Source organism: Setaria viridis, chromosome 9 (assembly GCF_005286985.2).
Source record: "Setaria viridis chromosome 9, Setaria_viridis_v4.0, whole genome shotgun sequence".
NCBI classification, from domain to species: Eukaryota; Viridiplantae; Streptophyta; class Magnoliopsida; order Poales; family Poaceae; genus Setaria; species Setaria viridis.
Window position 1 is genome coordinate 43,228,899 of NC_048271.2, and position 17,344 is coordinate 43,246,242.

Consider the following 17,344-nt stretch of genomic DNA (forward strand, 5'->3'; position numbering starts at 1 on the left):
AAGCTTCGCTTGCTACTGGCTTGCTTTGACTTGGGTCGTTCGGTCCAGTGGGCCCTGGGCCCTGGCTCCGTGTTCTGCTCATCAGAATGGGCCGTTGGGCCTCCCATTCCAGGCCTATCCCACGCTGGCAGAACGGTGGTTCGCCTGCTTCCTTTCCTTTCTCTGCGGCGGCGCGTCGTCTTCATCCAGTCACCACCGGCGCCGCCACCGCGCCTACTCCTTGTGCGCCGGCACCGGGAGGTAGTCAGCAAGGCTCGGCAGCGGTACCGTAAAATAGGTAAGTAATTCAGAGTAATGGTACTGGTGTGCAGTATCCTTCCTTTCCTCTATCTTGTCTTCAGTTCGTCTCAAACAACTCTTTCGCCAAGAGAATTGGGCATTGTATTGTTTGGTGCATTTTGATTCTCTTGCATACATTTAGCAAATTGTTCTCTTATGCATCCGGCTGTTTAATCATGTAGAGGCATCGTGGTGATTCATGGAACTACGGTGGTATGGGGAATATTTGAGCTGCACTTTAGGTGTTCGAGGAAAGGACCAACCGTGTGATAAAACTAAATATCTTTGATAAAAGGCGACTGGTAGCTACCTATTTAGGCATGGGAGAGAGAAAGTAAAACGAATCAGCAATGCATAGTTCCCTGTGATTAGGGTAGCAGTCAATAACACCTTGAGATTTTCATCATGTTTTCATGTCTTGAAGGGATGTGGCAGTTTCTTTTATTCTCATTCTGTATGAAAATAAGTATGAAGCTCTTCTAACATCTCTTTCCTAACATTCGCAGCATGGAACCTCTTCATCTCGTGCACATCAAGATTCTGGCTGCGGACCTTCTGTCCCTAACCGTGCAGCAGACTTCGCCGCCTTCCTTTCTTCGCCGTGGTCGTACGGTTACTCGTGCAGAGCTTGTTGGAATTGTGGTCTCGCGTGACCGCAGGGACAAGTTCCTCCGCTTCTTCATTGATGATGGCACTGGCTGTGTACCGTGTGTCCTATGGTTGAACCACCAATATTTAAATGCGAATGCTTCCTCCGAGCTGTCGGATTCCGATCCTACCGCGGAGATGGCATTGAAAATGTCAGAGGATGTGCTTCTAGGCACTCTTTTGAGGGTCCGAGGAAAGATTGTCATGTACCGAGGTGCAATCCAGATTGCTGTGAGAGATGTAGTTCTGGAGAAGGACCCTAATGTGGAGGTGTTACATTGGTTACAATGTGTCCGCTTGGCCAAGGAATGCTATGATCTGTCACCACCTTCCGCTCAAGGTGCCATTTGAATGCAATTGATGATGTGTAATATGTACAAATTCATCTCTGTACTTGCTGGAGAACCAATCTCTTCTAACATGATCAAATTGTGCATAATAAGCCTCATTAATGAAATACACATGCTTATGTTGGGTGTGTGGGTTTACTTTTATTGAGTAATTTGCAACTGCTGTTTGCAACTGCATTACAAGGTCTAATGCGGAGGCACCTAGTGGCTAGTGGTAAGATTCTACACTTGGACCAGGCAATATCCATGTGCCCAAAAATGGTTATGTTTTTATCTGTCAGTCGAGAAGGAAAGTTTTATTTTAGTTCTCACTTATCCATTTAAGTGGATGTTGACACTGAATGGTACTATATCTACTATCTCATTTCATATTTCGTTCACTTAAATACGCGCTTTGGTGCTCAGTATGGAATATTCGCCTTGCAGGAAAACAGTGGCTCCTGTTCTTAGGCTTGACTCCTTTTCTTCCAAGCCATTATTGCTGCAATGGTAATACAGGTCAAGCTGCACCTAAAAGAATATAACCAGAAACATTATGGCTTCTGAGGAGCTGAGCATTGTTCAAGCCAAGTGTGCAGGAGCATCTAGTGATGTCATCACCTATGGACAGAAAGAAGGATCAACCTGTTGTAATGTGGAACAAGCCGAAATTCTGATGCATATTTTTTTCCCTTGAATTGGCAGGCGAGCTGCCCATCATTAAATTTAGGAGGAACAAAAACCAAAGTGCAAACATGAAGAGACATATTATGACTGATTGGTGAGAGGCAAAACCTTTTGCAGCCTTTTCTTCTGAGGTTTATAATGTTGGCAGTATTACAATTATTGGCATTGGCTGCATCGTTTATTAATTTCGGTGTCTACATGTGGTCCTCAAGGGCCCAAAAACTTAAACAAAACCAAGTCAGATGATCTTGTATCCCCTTTTAGACTTTTATTTACTGTTTTATATTGGAATTCACATTCACTGAATGATATTTGCAATGTTTTGTACTCATTTCTGGAGGCTACTGTATTTAAATGCTGTTTGTTCCAGTAAAAAATATATTCTGATACTATTACAATACCAAAAGTTTATAATTTTGCAAACTAACTAAATGTTGCTGACAGATTTCCTATCGCAATCTCCTTTGGCTTTTCCCTTTTTTGGATTGTTTGAAAAAAAAGAAGTGCTATCTTTCCCAGTAAGGACTTGCATGTCTGATTTTTCTGATGGTGACAATCTGTTGCTAGTCAATGTTTATGTTAAAGTTAACTTTAAGAGTGGCTTTTGCTTTTCTGCAGGTTTGGAAACCCCTTGGATCAAACAAAGAAACTAAGGCAATCCGTGCATCCTCTTTGGACATGTGTTTCTTTGATAAGAAAAATTGTTATTTCCTGTTAGCTATATATTGCTTCTCCTTAAAATTATGGACCTATCTTTACTTATGCAGTTTTCGAGGTGGAGTCTGCTTAAATTTTAGAACCTCCTTGGATTTTTCATAAGTCATGACTCGTAAGTTCGACAAGAGCTGCAAAATTGCATGACTGATTTTATCCTCAAAGTATCTGTTGCTCAATTTGAGTTTGGCATTCAGCTCTTATTTTTGTCACAGCTGCAAGAAGAATCCTGCATTCTTCAAAGTATTTTCTATCCTCTCATGGGCAATGAGTTGTTCTTCCTCTAAAGACTACTTTTATCTCAGCTATACCATTGTCTAGGACAACATTCTTTCTTTACTAAAAGGACAACATTCTTGGGTAGCTAGAAGTTACAGTATGTAGTCACAACTTTAAGAAAACTCGTATTCTTTAGAGGTCATTGGATAACTTTTGATTCAGAATGGACCCATTGGGTTTGGAAAGTTGGTGCCTTCTGATGATTCCCACTTGCCTTTTCTCCTCTTCTCTCTTCCTGCTTTATCCATAGAGATCTAAATCTTTTGCATCAGAATCTGCTGAGACACCCAGAGGGAGGCATATCAAAAGAGGAGCTCACTAGTACAATCATTGCTCGCAACATTCTTCAGTCACTTGGTTGATTCCCTGCATAGGCACTTCCCTACGGACTTCCTTTTTAGCATGCCATAGAGACAGCCCATGTTATTGTGTTGCTAGTAAATTGTCCAGTATTCTATATTGTCCCTTTCTAACATATTAATATGCCACTCACATGCATTCGGAAATGTTGATGGGAGATCGCCAGCTGAAACGTGTAAGTTGTGCCATCAGGTACACTTAAAAATGAATATTAGGATAATATAATATTTTCGGTTCTCTATATTTATGTTCACATATGTATGCCTGGTCCATGATTTCCCTTGAGGGAATGTGCATGTATAGTATGCTTGAGATGAATGATGTGCTTGGTGTACCATAAACAAGGCCATGTTTGTTTACATTTTGTACGTAATTTCAGGTGTGGAAATAAGCTCCAAAGGGGGACACACTCTCATTACATATGAAGAAATTGCTATTGTTACATTGCACCTAGGGGACTAATAAACTTCCTTGGATCTTATGATCTTTAATTGTTTAGTACTTGGAAAAGTGGGATGCCTGAAAATTAAATCAGAGAGCTGTTCAGGCCTGCAATATGGAATCCACAATATATAACAGTAAGTGCAGATATCTTTGTTCTTTGCTTTCCTTTTATCATCATGTTTAAGATTTAATTGTCTCATTAAAAGTTTTATAAAGATGTTTTACTTTGGCAAAATATGCCTTTTTTCTAGTCCTTCTTTAATTTTTTTTCCTTTTGGTTGGTGGAGAGGGTATGCAGCCCCTCTCTTTCTGAATTATGGGATCCACTCTTCTCATTCACCTGTTGTCTTGCCCTTATTCCATATAGACTATATATAGTTGAGAAACTATTTAAGGTAATGAACAGTGAAACATAAATTTATGCTGTTTCTTTCACTCTAATCTTGCTTAAGCTGAAAAGGTGGCATTTGGGGGGGAAAAGATTTGAAAAGGTGTCTGGATAGTCAATACCTTCTTAACTTCAATAGGAAGTATCAACAAAAGATCATCTTTTCAGAACAAATTACAGCTTGTGAATGTGCCAGCCTGCCAGGTGATTGATCCATCATAATTATAGATCAGTATGTTATTTTTCTCCTGTAGAAAAGAGGCCAAGGCTGAAGCCGGATCATGATTAGATTCTGCAAGAACTTAAATGGCTGTAGGAAAGCCATCCACATTGCAACATTCTGCAGCATGCTTGGGTAGTAATTAGTAAAAATGGAAAAAGGAAATAGTAGGCTTCAGACGCAGAGGCCAGCCAAGCAGTAGATACACATTGAAACATGTAAAATTGTTCCCTTCTAATATTGTGGCCATGGTGCATGTGACTCCATGCGGTGCAACAGAAGGCCGGTCAGACAACCACTGGAGAGTGGCGACCTCAGCTACTCAGCTGTGTATGTGTGAATGTGTGTTGGAAGCTTCATGCTCATGAGCCTGGCGTCAACTCACGTGTGCAGTGCACGAGCTTGGACTGATGCCTGGTGGGCTGCTCCCAGCAGTGCCCATATGTAGGCAGAAATAATTAGTGAGGCTGCAGTGGCGCATGCATGCGCTTGTTCTGCTGCTCAGGCTCAGCTGTGCGCCTCTGTATTTCTGTCCCTGCATACCTGGAACTGGAAGTCAGATAGTTGACGTCCCACAAGCTTTTATGATAATGCGTGATATCTGTATTACGGTACATAGACACTTGTATTCATGACGATGGAAAAAGGGTGGTTACTTGGATGAAAAACAGTAATATTCTAAAGTTAATATGCATCGATGTGGTATAAGTATCAGTTTAAGATTTAATGAGTAGATTTTATTTTTACTACTGCCTTGCCTTTGAGTGCTTTCTTCTCTAATCTCTAACTTGTAATTCTTTCTAAATGTTGACTTGCAGGCTTGTAGCAGCCTTCAAAGACATGGTAGTGTCTGCCTTCCATTAGTCGGGCTACAGGTTCCCCTGGTGAGCAACTTACAGTTAGTTGTCATTTGCTAATCCCTTCTAACGCAGTATTTGCTAACTTAGGCTTCTAGCATATTCAGTAAATGTTACTCATCCTTGAACTTTGTCTCCCTTATTTTGCTTAGATGGATATTTTTCTCGGGGCTACTAGGTTTGTCTTTTAAATCAACATTCCTCACTAGATCAAACCGATATATATGTGTGTGGTCCAAGTCTTCAAGAAGTGTTATGGCCTTGTTTACTGGATAAGTTGATGTATGGAGCCCCAGTATTGTACTAATATAAGATGATAGTGCATCTGCCTGTGCTCTCGTGCTGAGATGAATGAGGTGGCTGCAGTGTGGCAGCACTATTGGTGATTTGGTTCATCTGCACATAAGATGATGCCCTTTGTTTATTAATGCAGAAACATCTAAATCTAGTGCTCAGAGCCATTCCTGTCTCTCTCTATTCTACCGCAGCAGCAGTGCAGCACCATGGCAGCATGAGAGAGAGGTCATGCACATGTGACATGTGGGGTGTGTAAGAGTTTGGAAAAAGAGTGGTGGTGGTAAATTCACATCTTTACACCTCCTTTATGAGCACTGACTTTAATCAGGTCTCCCTTAATGCTCTGCACCCTGACCCACGTCCCTCACTAAGAGGAAATGTTCTCTGAAAAGTTCCCCTCGGCTGGCCAGGCACCTTTCCTCTGCTTTTTCTATTTTTTTTTAGTTTTCTGCATGAAAACTTTAAAGTTCTCGGTACGATGCGATGAATTTATAAGGAATCATGTGAGAGTAAATATTTCTGCAATATACATGTCATATTTAACAAGAGCTCTTCTATCTCATTAGAGGGGTTTTTTTTTGCGAGAGATCTAGAATTTTTCTTTCCTAATAGGAGTATAGGACACCTCTATGATAAGGAGAAATGGTACATTTTCCTCCCTACTTGCATTTATTTCCTTTTCAGGCTAGATGTAGAGTAAGGTGGCGGGTAGTAGATGATAAAACGGATCTCTATTTAATCAGGTACATCCAACTTCATGAGCTGAGGTTGCAGGCAGTACCATACAAGAGTGGCAATTGTGCTAGAATCAAACAGTACTTGCAGCTCTTCTCGATGCAGCAAGGGAACATGCATAAACAGTAGTCTATATTCACGTGAGCTCAATTCTTGGTCTAACTAGCTAGTTTCATACTGTAGTTGCATAGGGCCTTCCTTCCATCTTTTTCATTTTAATAATCATAAATGGCTTTGTGGCATATATCATTGTTCCAAAAATGGCCAGTAACCATTTAAAGCCAGGTCAGGCCCAAAATTTTGAATCGCCCGTCCAGCATTTTAAAAAAAGTGGCATGGTAAAACCCTCTGGTTGAACCACTTGTCTCCTTTGTTCAAAGCCTTATTCTATCTGTTTCTAGTTTATACTTTATACCTTACTTCAAATGGCCAAAACAAAATAATTTCGATTTTTTGAAAATTCAGAAAGACAGTAAAGCAGCAGTTCCCCCATGCCAAAGTGGCTGCCTAGCCGGGTTGTACCAAAGTTGCATGAAGCAAAAAAGAAAGCTCAGACGATGTGATGTATACATTAACCTATTCCAGCAGAAAAAATCTGATACACAAAATAATTGAGCTCAAGGATCTCAAGGGAACCAACGAAAACTGTCAGATATTCTTGTACAAATGGCTTGGTCTTTTGTAGTATGGCATGCATGATGCCATCAGCTTATTGTTTTGGCCTCATCCATATGCATATAAGAACAAAGTATGCTCTCACTTTTATCTAATATGTAATGTGATGATCCACATCTCATCATTTCTCTCTTTTGTTTTCTTGGGGTGTTTATATGATGCAGCCAGTCAAAGGTAGATCTGGACCTGCCCAGTCGCCGCAAATGCAGTGGGCCACATGTGGGGTGGGGAAAGGTCATGTGATGTACCCATAAAATGTCTCTGCAAGCACATCATGGACGCAGCTTTGTCATATGTGGAACGGAATCTTCCAAGATATTCAAATTCTACAGCCAATTACCACACCACACGAATGCAATCCGTTTGATTATCACAAATAAATGCTTGTACGTTAAATCTGCCTCCACTCTCCCAGTGGGTTATGGCTTATGACTTTTTCTGATGCTTAGGTGCTAAAGTTGATTGAAAGCTAGTGAGGTATGGTAGATAATGCAGAGATGTTTGTCATTCACACCTGGACTGGTGCCTCTGCATTAGTTATTTGCAGGATAATGTGGTATTTGCGATGCATCGCCATGGTCCAGGCCTGCCCTGAGTTTGATACGTGCTCAGTGTACAGGGGTAGCATATCCCGGCTTGCTTTTGGGCTAACTTGACTGAGACAAACTGATGCTTTCCAAACATCAGAGAAAGGAATGGGGAAAGGGATAGAGGAGGGGCTTCAATTTCAGTCACTGCACACCAGAAGTCCAGAACCCTTGCTGCATCTCCTTTGAACAAAGGTAAATATCCACATATAATGGACAGCGCCCACCTTTTGGGTTCAGCTATGGATTTCTCTGTAAGTCCATCTGATTTTTTATCTTTCCATGTTTTTTTGTTTCTAATGTTTCGTGGCATCTCCTTTTATGGAGAGAACCTGGCCTTGGTAAATCATGGTCAATCTATATCTTTGCAAACCTTCTTCCAGTCTCCAAATTCCAAGAAGGAATTAAGAAAATTCAACAACTTCCAAAGAATACGGAAACTTTTTTCATCAAAAAGTTGGGTGTGGGATTTGGTTTGTTCTTTTATAGGTGGATCTGAATTAATGGAAACAATTACAGCAGGTAGCACATCCATGCATGCAGTATTGCAGTCCAATGGATGGGAAGAGCAGTAGGAAATTGATGCTGCATCAGAAGGAACCCATCAGTCGTATATAGTTTTGTATACTCTACTCCTATGATTATCCCTGTCACTTCTAATTCCTATGTGTTTGCATAGAAGTCACGGGTACGCCTTGAAACTAGAAAAAAAAAAGGTTTGCAGTATCCTTGTTCCTTTCTCTGCAAACAAAACAAGATACCTCTGCAAGAGAAACTATATATCTAGAAGGTGATGAGGCTGTGAAGAACACAATAATTTGGGCACCAAATGCCATAGGGATATATACCAGTCAGGACTCTTGGGTAAGTACAGCACACACTACACAACATATAATAAGCTCATCTTCTCTGGGAAAAAAGAGAGGAAATTTATAGATCATCTCTGGATTTGATGAATCCAGAACCTATTCATGCATGCATTTATCCCCTCTTTTCTGTAAAGTGTACTTTCTCCTGACCTTACATGCAAGCCAGTGTGCTATCACGTCAAATTATAGTGCTTGTAAATGTTGAATTCTGTATTCATGAAGGTGCCTTTTGTTTCTATATTTAAGATGAAAAGGTTGTAGAAATAGGGATTCCTAATTGTTAAAACCTATCTTACTTTAGTTAGCTGCAGTTATGTGTCTTCACACAATTTGTACTATCTGGTGAGCTACTATATATATGTTCATGACAACTAATTTGTTTGATGCTGCCAAAAAGTATTATTAATTCATATATGGATTGGTATATATCATGGTATGATATAATTAAGAAAGGATCATTGCAATTAAGAAAGGATCATTACCGGGCGGGACAATGTATATCTAAAATACCTATATTTTTTAATTATTAAGTAGAACCGAGCAACAACTCGTTTGTAGAGTTTCCTGTCGAAGAGCTAGGCCGGCCAACCACTCGGGCTCGAACCTGCTCATCACAAAACATTGTTAGTGCCCTTCTTTAAGACAAATCCAGCAGATGTCATCATCTCATGGTCGAGTTTTTTTTTATGGACAGTAAGTGCAATCTGAGATTTTGGATATTCCTGTAACAAGTTTTAGGTTTAGGGGAAAAAAACCATATATAGAAACCTATATTTTGTTTGGTCTCTGTGAAAATTGCTTCAGTTGGAATGCAAAAGTTGCTTAGGATTGCTCAGCGTGAGCTAAATGTCTGATTCACACTATGGTGTGTTGTGTTTAAGCTGTAGAGCTATTTCGCTCATGACTCTTGGGGGCATCTCAAAAAAAAAATCCTCCTCGAGACTAAGGTGTATCTTCTATATTTGCATCTTCTTTTATTTGGAGTCGTAGGTGATTGTTATGCACTCCCTTGGCTAGGTTAGGTCATGTTTAGTTCACTTCAAAATCCCAACTTTGGCACTATGCAAAAAGAAGATTCTCCATCATATCAAACTTGCGATATATGCATGGAGTACTGAATGTAGACGAAATCAAAAACTAATTGCACAGTTTTGTTGTACTTTGCGAGATGAATCTTTTGAGCTTAATTAGTCAATATTTGGACAATAATTCACAAATACAAATGAAACGCTACGATGTTGCTACAATAATTTTGGCACCCCAAAGTTGGGCAACTAAACAAGGTCTTAGGGAGTGTTTGGTTCATTAGAACCTCCTAAATTCCTGTCACATCGAATGTTTGATACTAATTAGGAGTATTAAATATAGACTAATTATAAAACCAATTGCACAGATGGAGACTAATTTGCGAGACGAATCTATTAAGCCTAATTAGTCCATGATTTGACAATATGGTGCTACAGTAAACATGTGCTAATGATGAATTAATTAGGTTTAATAGATTCGTCTCTTGAATTAGCCTTCATCTATGTAATTAATTTTATAATTAGCTCATGTTTAATCCTTTAATTAACTAACGTCCGAATATTTGATGTGACATGAATTTATTCCGGAATAAAGAACCAAACACCCTTGACTGTTGGAGTTCTGCGCTAGGCCTGTAGCATCCTAGATGATAAGCGTCAGTCATCAATCACATCAAGACTTAAGTTAGTGTTTCATTACCATTGTTTGAAAAAAAAAACCTTGGTTATTTGAACCGTTGAGTTCTGCTAGCTGGTGGTACCAATATAATTGTACTAGTGTTTGTAGTTAAGGCATGATCTATACGTACGGTTATTCTATAATTACTCACTGTACAAATTTTGACCAGTTACATAGCAGGAGCCAGGAGGTCTACATGCATGATGTATACATACGTGCCCTGGAATTCCTCGTGAGCACTGAGCAGCCAGCCCCTCCTAAAAACCAAGCGGCCGGTGCTGGTACGTGCCAAGCGGAAGTGCGTGCAGAGGCAGGCTCGCACAGATATCCACGCATATGCATGTATAATGATGAGAGAGAGGGGGGACGGGGAGAGAGAGGGAGAGAGAGGGAGAGATGGGGACAGAGATTGGAGGAGACTAGCTCGAGCTTGAGGTCTGGACAGTGACCCACCCCAGCGAGAATATTTGAAGGTGGCGCCCTGCGCCTGCATGTGTGTGTATGTGTGCTCCAGTCTCAGACAGTGAGACTGGAGATATAGCTCTAGAGAGAGACTAGAGAGGGAGAGAGGCCTTGTTTCTCCTGTCTCCCCCCTCTTTCTCCTCCATCCCCTCCTCTATCTTTTGTCCCAGAGCTGATGGCATTCCTTGTGGAGAGGGGCAGTGGTGGTGGTGGTGAGACGGTGGTGTCCAAGGCCATGGAGATGGAGATGATGAGCTCGCACGCCAAGCCGGTGGTGCCGGCGCCCTTCCTGACCAAGACCTTCCAGCTGGTGGACGACCCCCGCACTGACCACGTCGTGTCGTGGGGGGAGGACGGCTCCACCTTCGTGGTGTGGCGGCCGCCGGAGTTCGCCAGGGACCTCCTCCCCAACTACTTCAAGCACAACAACTTCTCCAGCTTCGTCAGGCAGCTCAACACCTACGTAAGTGATTAGATCAGACACAATTTTTGTGTGTGGTCGCTTATGTGCGTTTCAGTGCCACTTCATTATATCTCTCGTCGATTTTGAGGCTCCTGTTTTTCTGTGCAACTTAATGGGGGTTCTGCTGCAGTTCTGAAGCTATCCTTGTGGTTCTGGTTTTCATCCTAGATAAGCTTTATTCAAAGCTACAGCATTGCTGATGACATTTTACTGTGGTTTGCTGTTACGTTAGCTGCGAGATTTGTGTTTTCTACTCGGAAATTTGTTTTGATATACAACCACTAATAATTTGGCGGTGAAAATAGAGCGTGATATATATGCATGCATGTCTGAAGATTTTATTGCTGTACCAGACTACATGTTGGTTGGTGGTGACATTTCATCCTTTTTCCACTTGGTGTTTCCTACAATGTGGCAAGCGATAGTGTTTGTTTCTGGGTGATTGTGGACTAAATTAAGAGTGGGATAGCTGGCGAGGACATCTACCATCTTGTTGCTAGATTGAAGGCACTTATAGTGTGGTTTTCCGACCTGCCGATTTTTTTGTTTCTATGTGTTGAGAAAACATTATTTTTTAAATAAAATCTCTTCTCGATTTTTCATTTTGTTTTTTTTTTGTTTAATAGTCACAAATGATCGGTCATCACAGGATGTCTTTTTGCCTTTTTTCTTAGGGATGTTTTTTTAACAGAAGGAGAGTGCACGCTTACGTCTATCTTTTCTTCCATGCGGTTCTTTTGAGCTTCTATTTTTTTATTTATCATTCTTTTAGGACCAGCCTAGGTTTGATTCTTTTTTGAACTAAGCTCAGTTCTTGCTACTTATGCTTCATCATGTCCAGTTTTGTGTCCATATCTAGTATTACTCCCATGGCTTGCAAACCAACACTTTTTCACAAGTCACAACAATGGAAGTAGCTGCATGCCTGCATTATACTTATACATCACATTTACTAACATCCATCTTCTATCTTCCCCACCCTCTTATTTACAGCTAGCAATCCAGGCATTCATGCCTCTCATGCACCAGCAAACAGTACATTTTTTGCAGTGATGTTCCTCTCCCAATCATTGGCAGAGAAAAGATTGACATAAACACTTGCAATAATCCAAGTACTGTACAACCCCTATGGCATTATATTGTGTCCATGTAGCATCGATTTTCACACTAACTTGTACAACGCCTAAGCATTCGAATTAACTTTGTTAGTCTCCTGTGATTAACAGGGGTTCAGGAAGATCGTGGCAGACAGGTGGGAGTTCGCCAACGAGTTCTTCAAGAAGGGCGCCAAGCACCTCCTCTCGGAGATCCACCGGAGGAAGTCCTCGTCGTGCTCGCAGCCGCCGCAACAGCCATTCCCTCCGCACCAGCCTTACCTCAGCCTCTTTTCGCCGCCGCCGCCGCCGCATCCGCCCCCGTCGGCGTACCGCGTCCGGGAGGAGGATCACCACGGCGGCGGCAAGGACTTCCTTGCGACGCTGTCGGAGGACAACCGGGAGCTCCGGCGGCGCAACTCGCTGCTGCTGTCAGAGCTGGCGCACATGAGGCGGCTCTACAACGACATCATCTACTTCCTGCAGAACCACGTGGAGCCTGTGGCACCGCCGCCGCCACCGGCGGCCACCGGCTGCAGGCTCGTGGAGCTCGGCTCTGGTGACACCTGGCCACCGACGACGCGGAGGCCGCGCGGCGACGACGACGACGACGAGGCGCCGGTGAAGCTGTTTGGCGTGCGGCTGAACGACGGCAAGAAGAGGAAGGCGCAGGCGGCCGTGCTGCTGGAAGAAGAAGACGATGACGATGATCGGTGTGATGGCGATGGTGACCACATCAATGGACATGGCGATGGCGATGACCAGGGAAGCGAGACGTATTAGGTGGCTGTTGCGCGTAGCACGTAGACTGTTTTGTAGATATAGATGATGGTAGTACGTACGCTGCTGCAGGCTAGCTAGCTAGGTAGGCATCCATTTTATGTGAGTTGATTGGAACCTTGCTTGAGAGGAATCATTGCCCTTTTTACCTTAAGTATATGCTCTCGGCCTGCATGGATGGCATCACTAACCTTTCTTCTATTTTTCAAAGGAATGATTTGGGTGTTGGTGAAAATTCATGGACATGTAGTACTCCATCTAAAATGTAAGTCTTTTTTTGTTTGTCATAAGGCAAACTATTTAGAATTTAACCAAATTTGTAGGGAATAATATTAACATCATCTAAGAAGTAAAACATAAAAATACATTTCGTAATATCATAAATATTATTGATTATTTACAGCTTTAGTTAGATTTGAAATAGTTACTAGAATAAAGTAGACCTTGTTATATTTGTGGATGAAGAGAGTGTATATATAATAACTGACAATGGGTGGCCTAGGATAAAAAACTTACTATACCTCATTGGAGTTTTTCTTTTCCGGTCGCAAACACAACAAGTCGTGTTTCGTTACACTCTTAACACCGTAAAGTGGCGTGGGTGCCCGCGTTTTACCACTCAACGCGGAACATACTCAACGCGGAACATGTGTGTATGTAGTACACACATTACAGATACAGACACGCATGTACACTTACTCCTATGAACATCTCTAAAAATTTGGTTAATTCTTAGAATAAATTCAGCTAAGTTAAGCTCAGTTAGCGGTCAATTTTGTACTACAAATTTTACTCGTCAGAATTTCTAAACCAAATTCATTTTAGAGCAGAGACGTCCGCAACATATAATTTATCAATTTTCCTCTTCTTTTTAAATTTTGAGAACTCCCTCGACGTCATAAATAGTACTGTAAATGTAAATACTTTGTACTAATAGTAGAGATCGGCTTGGCTGGCTGCCTGGCTGCTAGGCTTGCTAGAGCTAGCATGCTGCAGACTGAATTTGATCCAATGCCAGCAGGCTAGGGGAGAAGGGATGTCGACATGGCCCAAGCCAAGCTGGAATCTTGTAATAAAAGGCCAGCTACAGCTTCCAGCCCGACCCAGCAGGAACCAGTCAAATTTCAGATGCTGTCAAAACAAATCTCTTAAAAAAATCTCACTGTCACAACTAAGAACTCACCTAAGAGATGGGAAAACTTCAAGTATCAATAACTTTCAATATTTAGTATGGAAGCATAAAATTCATATGTAGATATTCCTTAAAAGAATACTTTCATAGTCTTTATTGAATTTTATAAATACATTATAATACTAGAAAGTAGTGGTCAAAGATAACATTAGAAATCGTATAAAAAAAAGTGTATTTTCTGAGCGGAGGGAGTAGTACCTTAAAAACGAATTAAAAAAAGGGCAACCAAGAACCAACCAATGATATTCTCCACACTTAAAAGCCTCGATGTGCCAGTTGATTCTTACACATACTATACAGAAGGGTATTACATATATGCATCCTAAATCTGCAAAGAAATCTTCTCTTCTAAACTAGTCCCTAATTGCAAAAGAATGGAACAAACAAGTCAAAAACTTTGGTCTTTTCCAGATTACAAGGAATGTGTTAATATGAACAAACGTGCTGCAGTGAATCCCAGGTGGAGTTTCCACCAGTGCTGGCTGATTTCAGTAGCAAATGCTTCCTTGCCAGATTCATGTTTAACAGGCTATGTCAGGTTGTCAAGTTGCTGAAAGAGGGAGCTTCATATTTGGTGGCCAGCTACCGCCAATCATCTGTATACACTGGCCTTTGCCAAACTTTGGTGTTCTTCTTCGGATCATCACAGAGGGTCAAATCACTGTCAAATTCTCTCATTGTCTTGACAAATGTCTTTGCTCCTTGCATGATGAGCCTCTCCACCATGAATAGCTGATAGTTGTTCTCAATTACTGGCTCCAATATGCTACTGAAGTTGGACGAGTATGCTAACTTGTACCTAGATTGTTGCCCAAATGAATGAGCAAATACTTTCAGTAAGCACCAGATGGTTATATATTAACACATATGGAGGTAGAAACCTGAATTCGATTTAACCAGCATACAGATTGAAGAACTGACATGACCAACCACATGAGAACATCTTATTGCTAAAAAAAGGCTTAACCATGACAACATGAAAACTGAACGGAAAAATGAATTTAACGCCTTTGGTAATCGTGAATATGAACAAGAACGAGGACAGCTTTCTTACTGCAATTACTAAGAAATGATGTACCATGCATCGGGATGCAGGAGGAAGATAAATGCCAATGTAAACAATGCCAGAGATCCTGGTTGGACGAGAACAGTGGGAAAATAGTGCAGGTGGTACCTGTCTGACAGAGAGGAAAAGAAGCCTGGAGTTCTTTCATTTGATGCAATGTATAGAGTTCGACCTGGTGGAATCCATTTTGCAATTCTTTTTCTGATGTATTCAGGGCGAGTGTCTCGGTCTAGATGGGGATGAAGGCTCCGTTCAACACCAAATCTATCTTTCCTATTTTTCAATAGATCGCCTCTTCTCACATGAATAGCATCATAGTCACCAAGTATTTCTTTCATCTGAAACAGAGGGGGACTGATTTAGGGAGCTAAATCATATAGACTAAAGAGAATATTAGTGAGCATGAGCTGGCAATAGAGCAATTTACTTGATTTAAGAACTCGTGTAAGGAGAGTTAACAAGTACCCACACCCATACTTCTAAACCTGATGTATGCTTGACAAGCTACAAATCTATAGATGTTTCAGGGCATGACACTTGAGGTAAGTTCTGTTGCGCGCAGTCAGAAGTTTGCACAACCTTAGCACATCACTTTAATAACTTGGCACAGGAGACAGAGTGCAATAATCTAGATAAACTGATATCTGTACCTCCAGGGTGTTCGTTATATACTTTACTTTATGGATGCAGCATCAAAACAACACCAGATTGCAGAAGTTAATACATGTTTCGAATGATAAACATGAGCCGTCAGGCATTTACACAATGTCAAGGTTTAGTTAGCGACAACAGTTCCCACTTTTGGTACATCATCATACAGTAATTTAATACAGTGTAGCTCAAGGATTGTAGAAAACAACTAGGTACGTCATTCTCATTCCAACAAAAAAAAAAGATAAATCCCTAAGTATATAAACATAAACAAAAGATGCAGGAAAAGAAACAGAAACACACTACCAATCCATTTCCAAAATATTAGTCAGCCTGCATATACAAAAGGGCAAGAAATGATACCTTATTTGCTGCATCCCTCAATTTTTTTGCTGGCATACTTGGCAAAAAGGTGTAGGATAACATAACAGAGCTGCGGTTCTTGCGATCCTTGCACTCCATAAACCTGAATTTCTTGGACATCAATGGCTAAGGCATTGCTGAACAAAATATTAAGTTCAGAGAGGGGGAAAACCAAAGGCACTACAAGAACCTGTATGCTTACCAAGCAAGAGGACTTGCAGTACGGTTTATTATGAGAGCTGTTGAGTACAGGGAATTTTGTTTGAGTTCACCTCTGCTAATTCCTTGCACATGTGCCACACCTCCCACTTCTAATTTCACACTTTTTGATGCTATATCATGCCATGTCTTGGAATTGTCCAGAATAACCGGTACTGTTCTTGAGATCTGATCTATATCATATAGAGATTCCATAGCACAAGAACTTTCTTCCCATCTACAAAATACTTGCTTTAGTATTGAAATATTCAAACTTCAGTGTGCGGAAACAACAGAGAGATAGATGAGATTAAGAAGCAATAACCTTTGTTTTGAAGTTTCACTGCTTTGGAGGACCCCCTTTGTGTTATGTACTGAGCTTAGGCACATTCTTGAGGGCATCACAAATACTCTACAAAGAAACAAACCAGTAGCACAGATTAGTAGGTCTGCAGCATGGGGCATCTGCCTTCTAGTACCAGTCTTTGTCTTTTAGTCTTCGCATTCCGTATTTCAATGAGATGAAACTTTTAGCTACTTCGAAGAACCATCTTTGGCGAGCATAAGCACGGGAGGGCGGGACGGTTGCTATTACCTGCCGAGGAAGAGGGCCTCCTCGAGGGCGCAGCGGAGGCTTGACTCCTGGTGCCCGAGCCCGGCGCAGGACCCGCAGTGCTTTCCGGGGCAGTCGACGCGGCCGCCCCAGTAAAGGTACTTCTCGCCGCTCCTAGCTCCGGATCTCCAAGCACCCGACAGCGAGGCGGCGGGGGACGAGGATAGGAGGCAAAGTACGGCGAGCGCCACCGCTGCTGCCAATGCAGTTAGGAGGGTCCTCGCCGGTGGGAGCGGCGGAATCCTCGGCTTGCGGCCGCCGCCGCCCCCGGCGATCCGGGGAGGAGGTATCGCCATGGGAAGGGTGCGATGGAGGGCTGGGATCCGGGGCAGGGCTGTCACTGGCTTGGATGCCACTTAAATGATAGATTGATAGGTGGCCATCTGAGCC

General features: G+C 41.8%; 3 protein-coding genes across 7 annotated transcripts; 2 read left to right on the forward strand and 1 right to left on the reverse strand.

The window, feature by feature from the left end:
• Positions 1 to 118: 118 nt before the first annotated feature.
• On the forward strand, positions 119 to 8,750 carry LOC117837503 (CST complex subunit STN1). 5 transcript variants are annotated; one of them, XM_072290656.1, is made up of 7 exons: positions 119 to 277; positions 786 to 1,267; positions 1,704 to 2,037; positions 2,388 to 2,461; positions 2,562 to 3,874; positions 5,167 to 5,232; positions 5,358 to 5,630. In XM_072290656.1, the coding sequence occupies exons 2-3, from the start codon at positions 787 to 789 to the stop codon at positions 1,799 to 1,801; spliced, it is 579 nt and encodes a 192-aa protein (XP_072146757.1). In that variant the 5' UTR covers positions 119 to 277; position 786; the 3' UTR covers positions 1,802 to 2,037; positions 2,388 to 2,461; positions 2,562 to 3,874; positions 5,167 to 5,232; positions 5,358 to 5,630. The 5 variants fall into 5 exon arrangements, with proteins under 5 accessions (XP_072146757.1, XP_072146759.1, XP_072146756.1 ...); XM_072290658.1 differs by lacking the exon at positions 2,388 to 2,461 and having other exon boundaries at positions 2,562 to 2,772; positions 3,676 to 3,874; XM_072290655.1 differs by lacking the exons at positions 2,388 to 2,461; positions 5,358 to 5,630 and adding an exon at positions 7,077 to 8,750.
• Positions 8,751 to 10,188: 1,438 nt separating this feature from the next.
• Positions 10,189 to 13,061, forward strand: LOC117837502 (heat stress transcription factor B-4d). The gene is made up of 2 exons (XM_034717147.2): positions 10,189 to 10,997; positions 12,224 to 13,061. The coding sequence occupies exons 1-2, from the start codon at positions 10,710 to 10,712 to the stop codon at positions 12,872 to 12,874; spliced, it is 939 nt and encodes a 312-aa protein (XP_034573038.1). The 5' UTR covers positions 10,189 to 10,709; the 3' UTR covers positions 12,875 to 13,061.
• A 1,212-nt stretch (positions 13,062 to 14,273) lies between these two features.
• Positions 14,274 to 17,299, reverse strand: LOC117835142 (uncharacterized). The gene is made up of 6 exons (XM_034714514.2): positions 16,937 to 17,299; positions 16,667 to 16,753; positions 16,346 to 16,579; positions 16,144 to 16,246; positions 15,238 to 15,467; positions 14,274 to 14,862 (listed from the first exon to the last, which is right to left on the reverse strand). The coding sequence occupies exons 1-6, from the start codon at positions 17,248 to 17,250 to the stop codon at positions 14,646 to 14,648; spliced, it is 1,185 nt and encodes a 394-aa protein (XP_034570405.1). The 5' UTR covers positions 17,251 to 17,299; the 3' UTR covers positions 14,274 to 14,645.
• Positions 17,300 to 17,344: the final 45 nt, after the last annotated feature.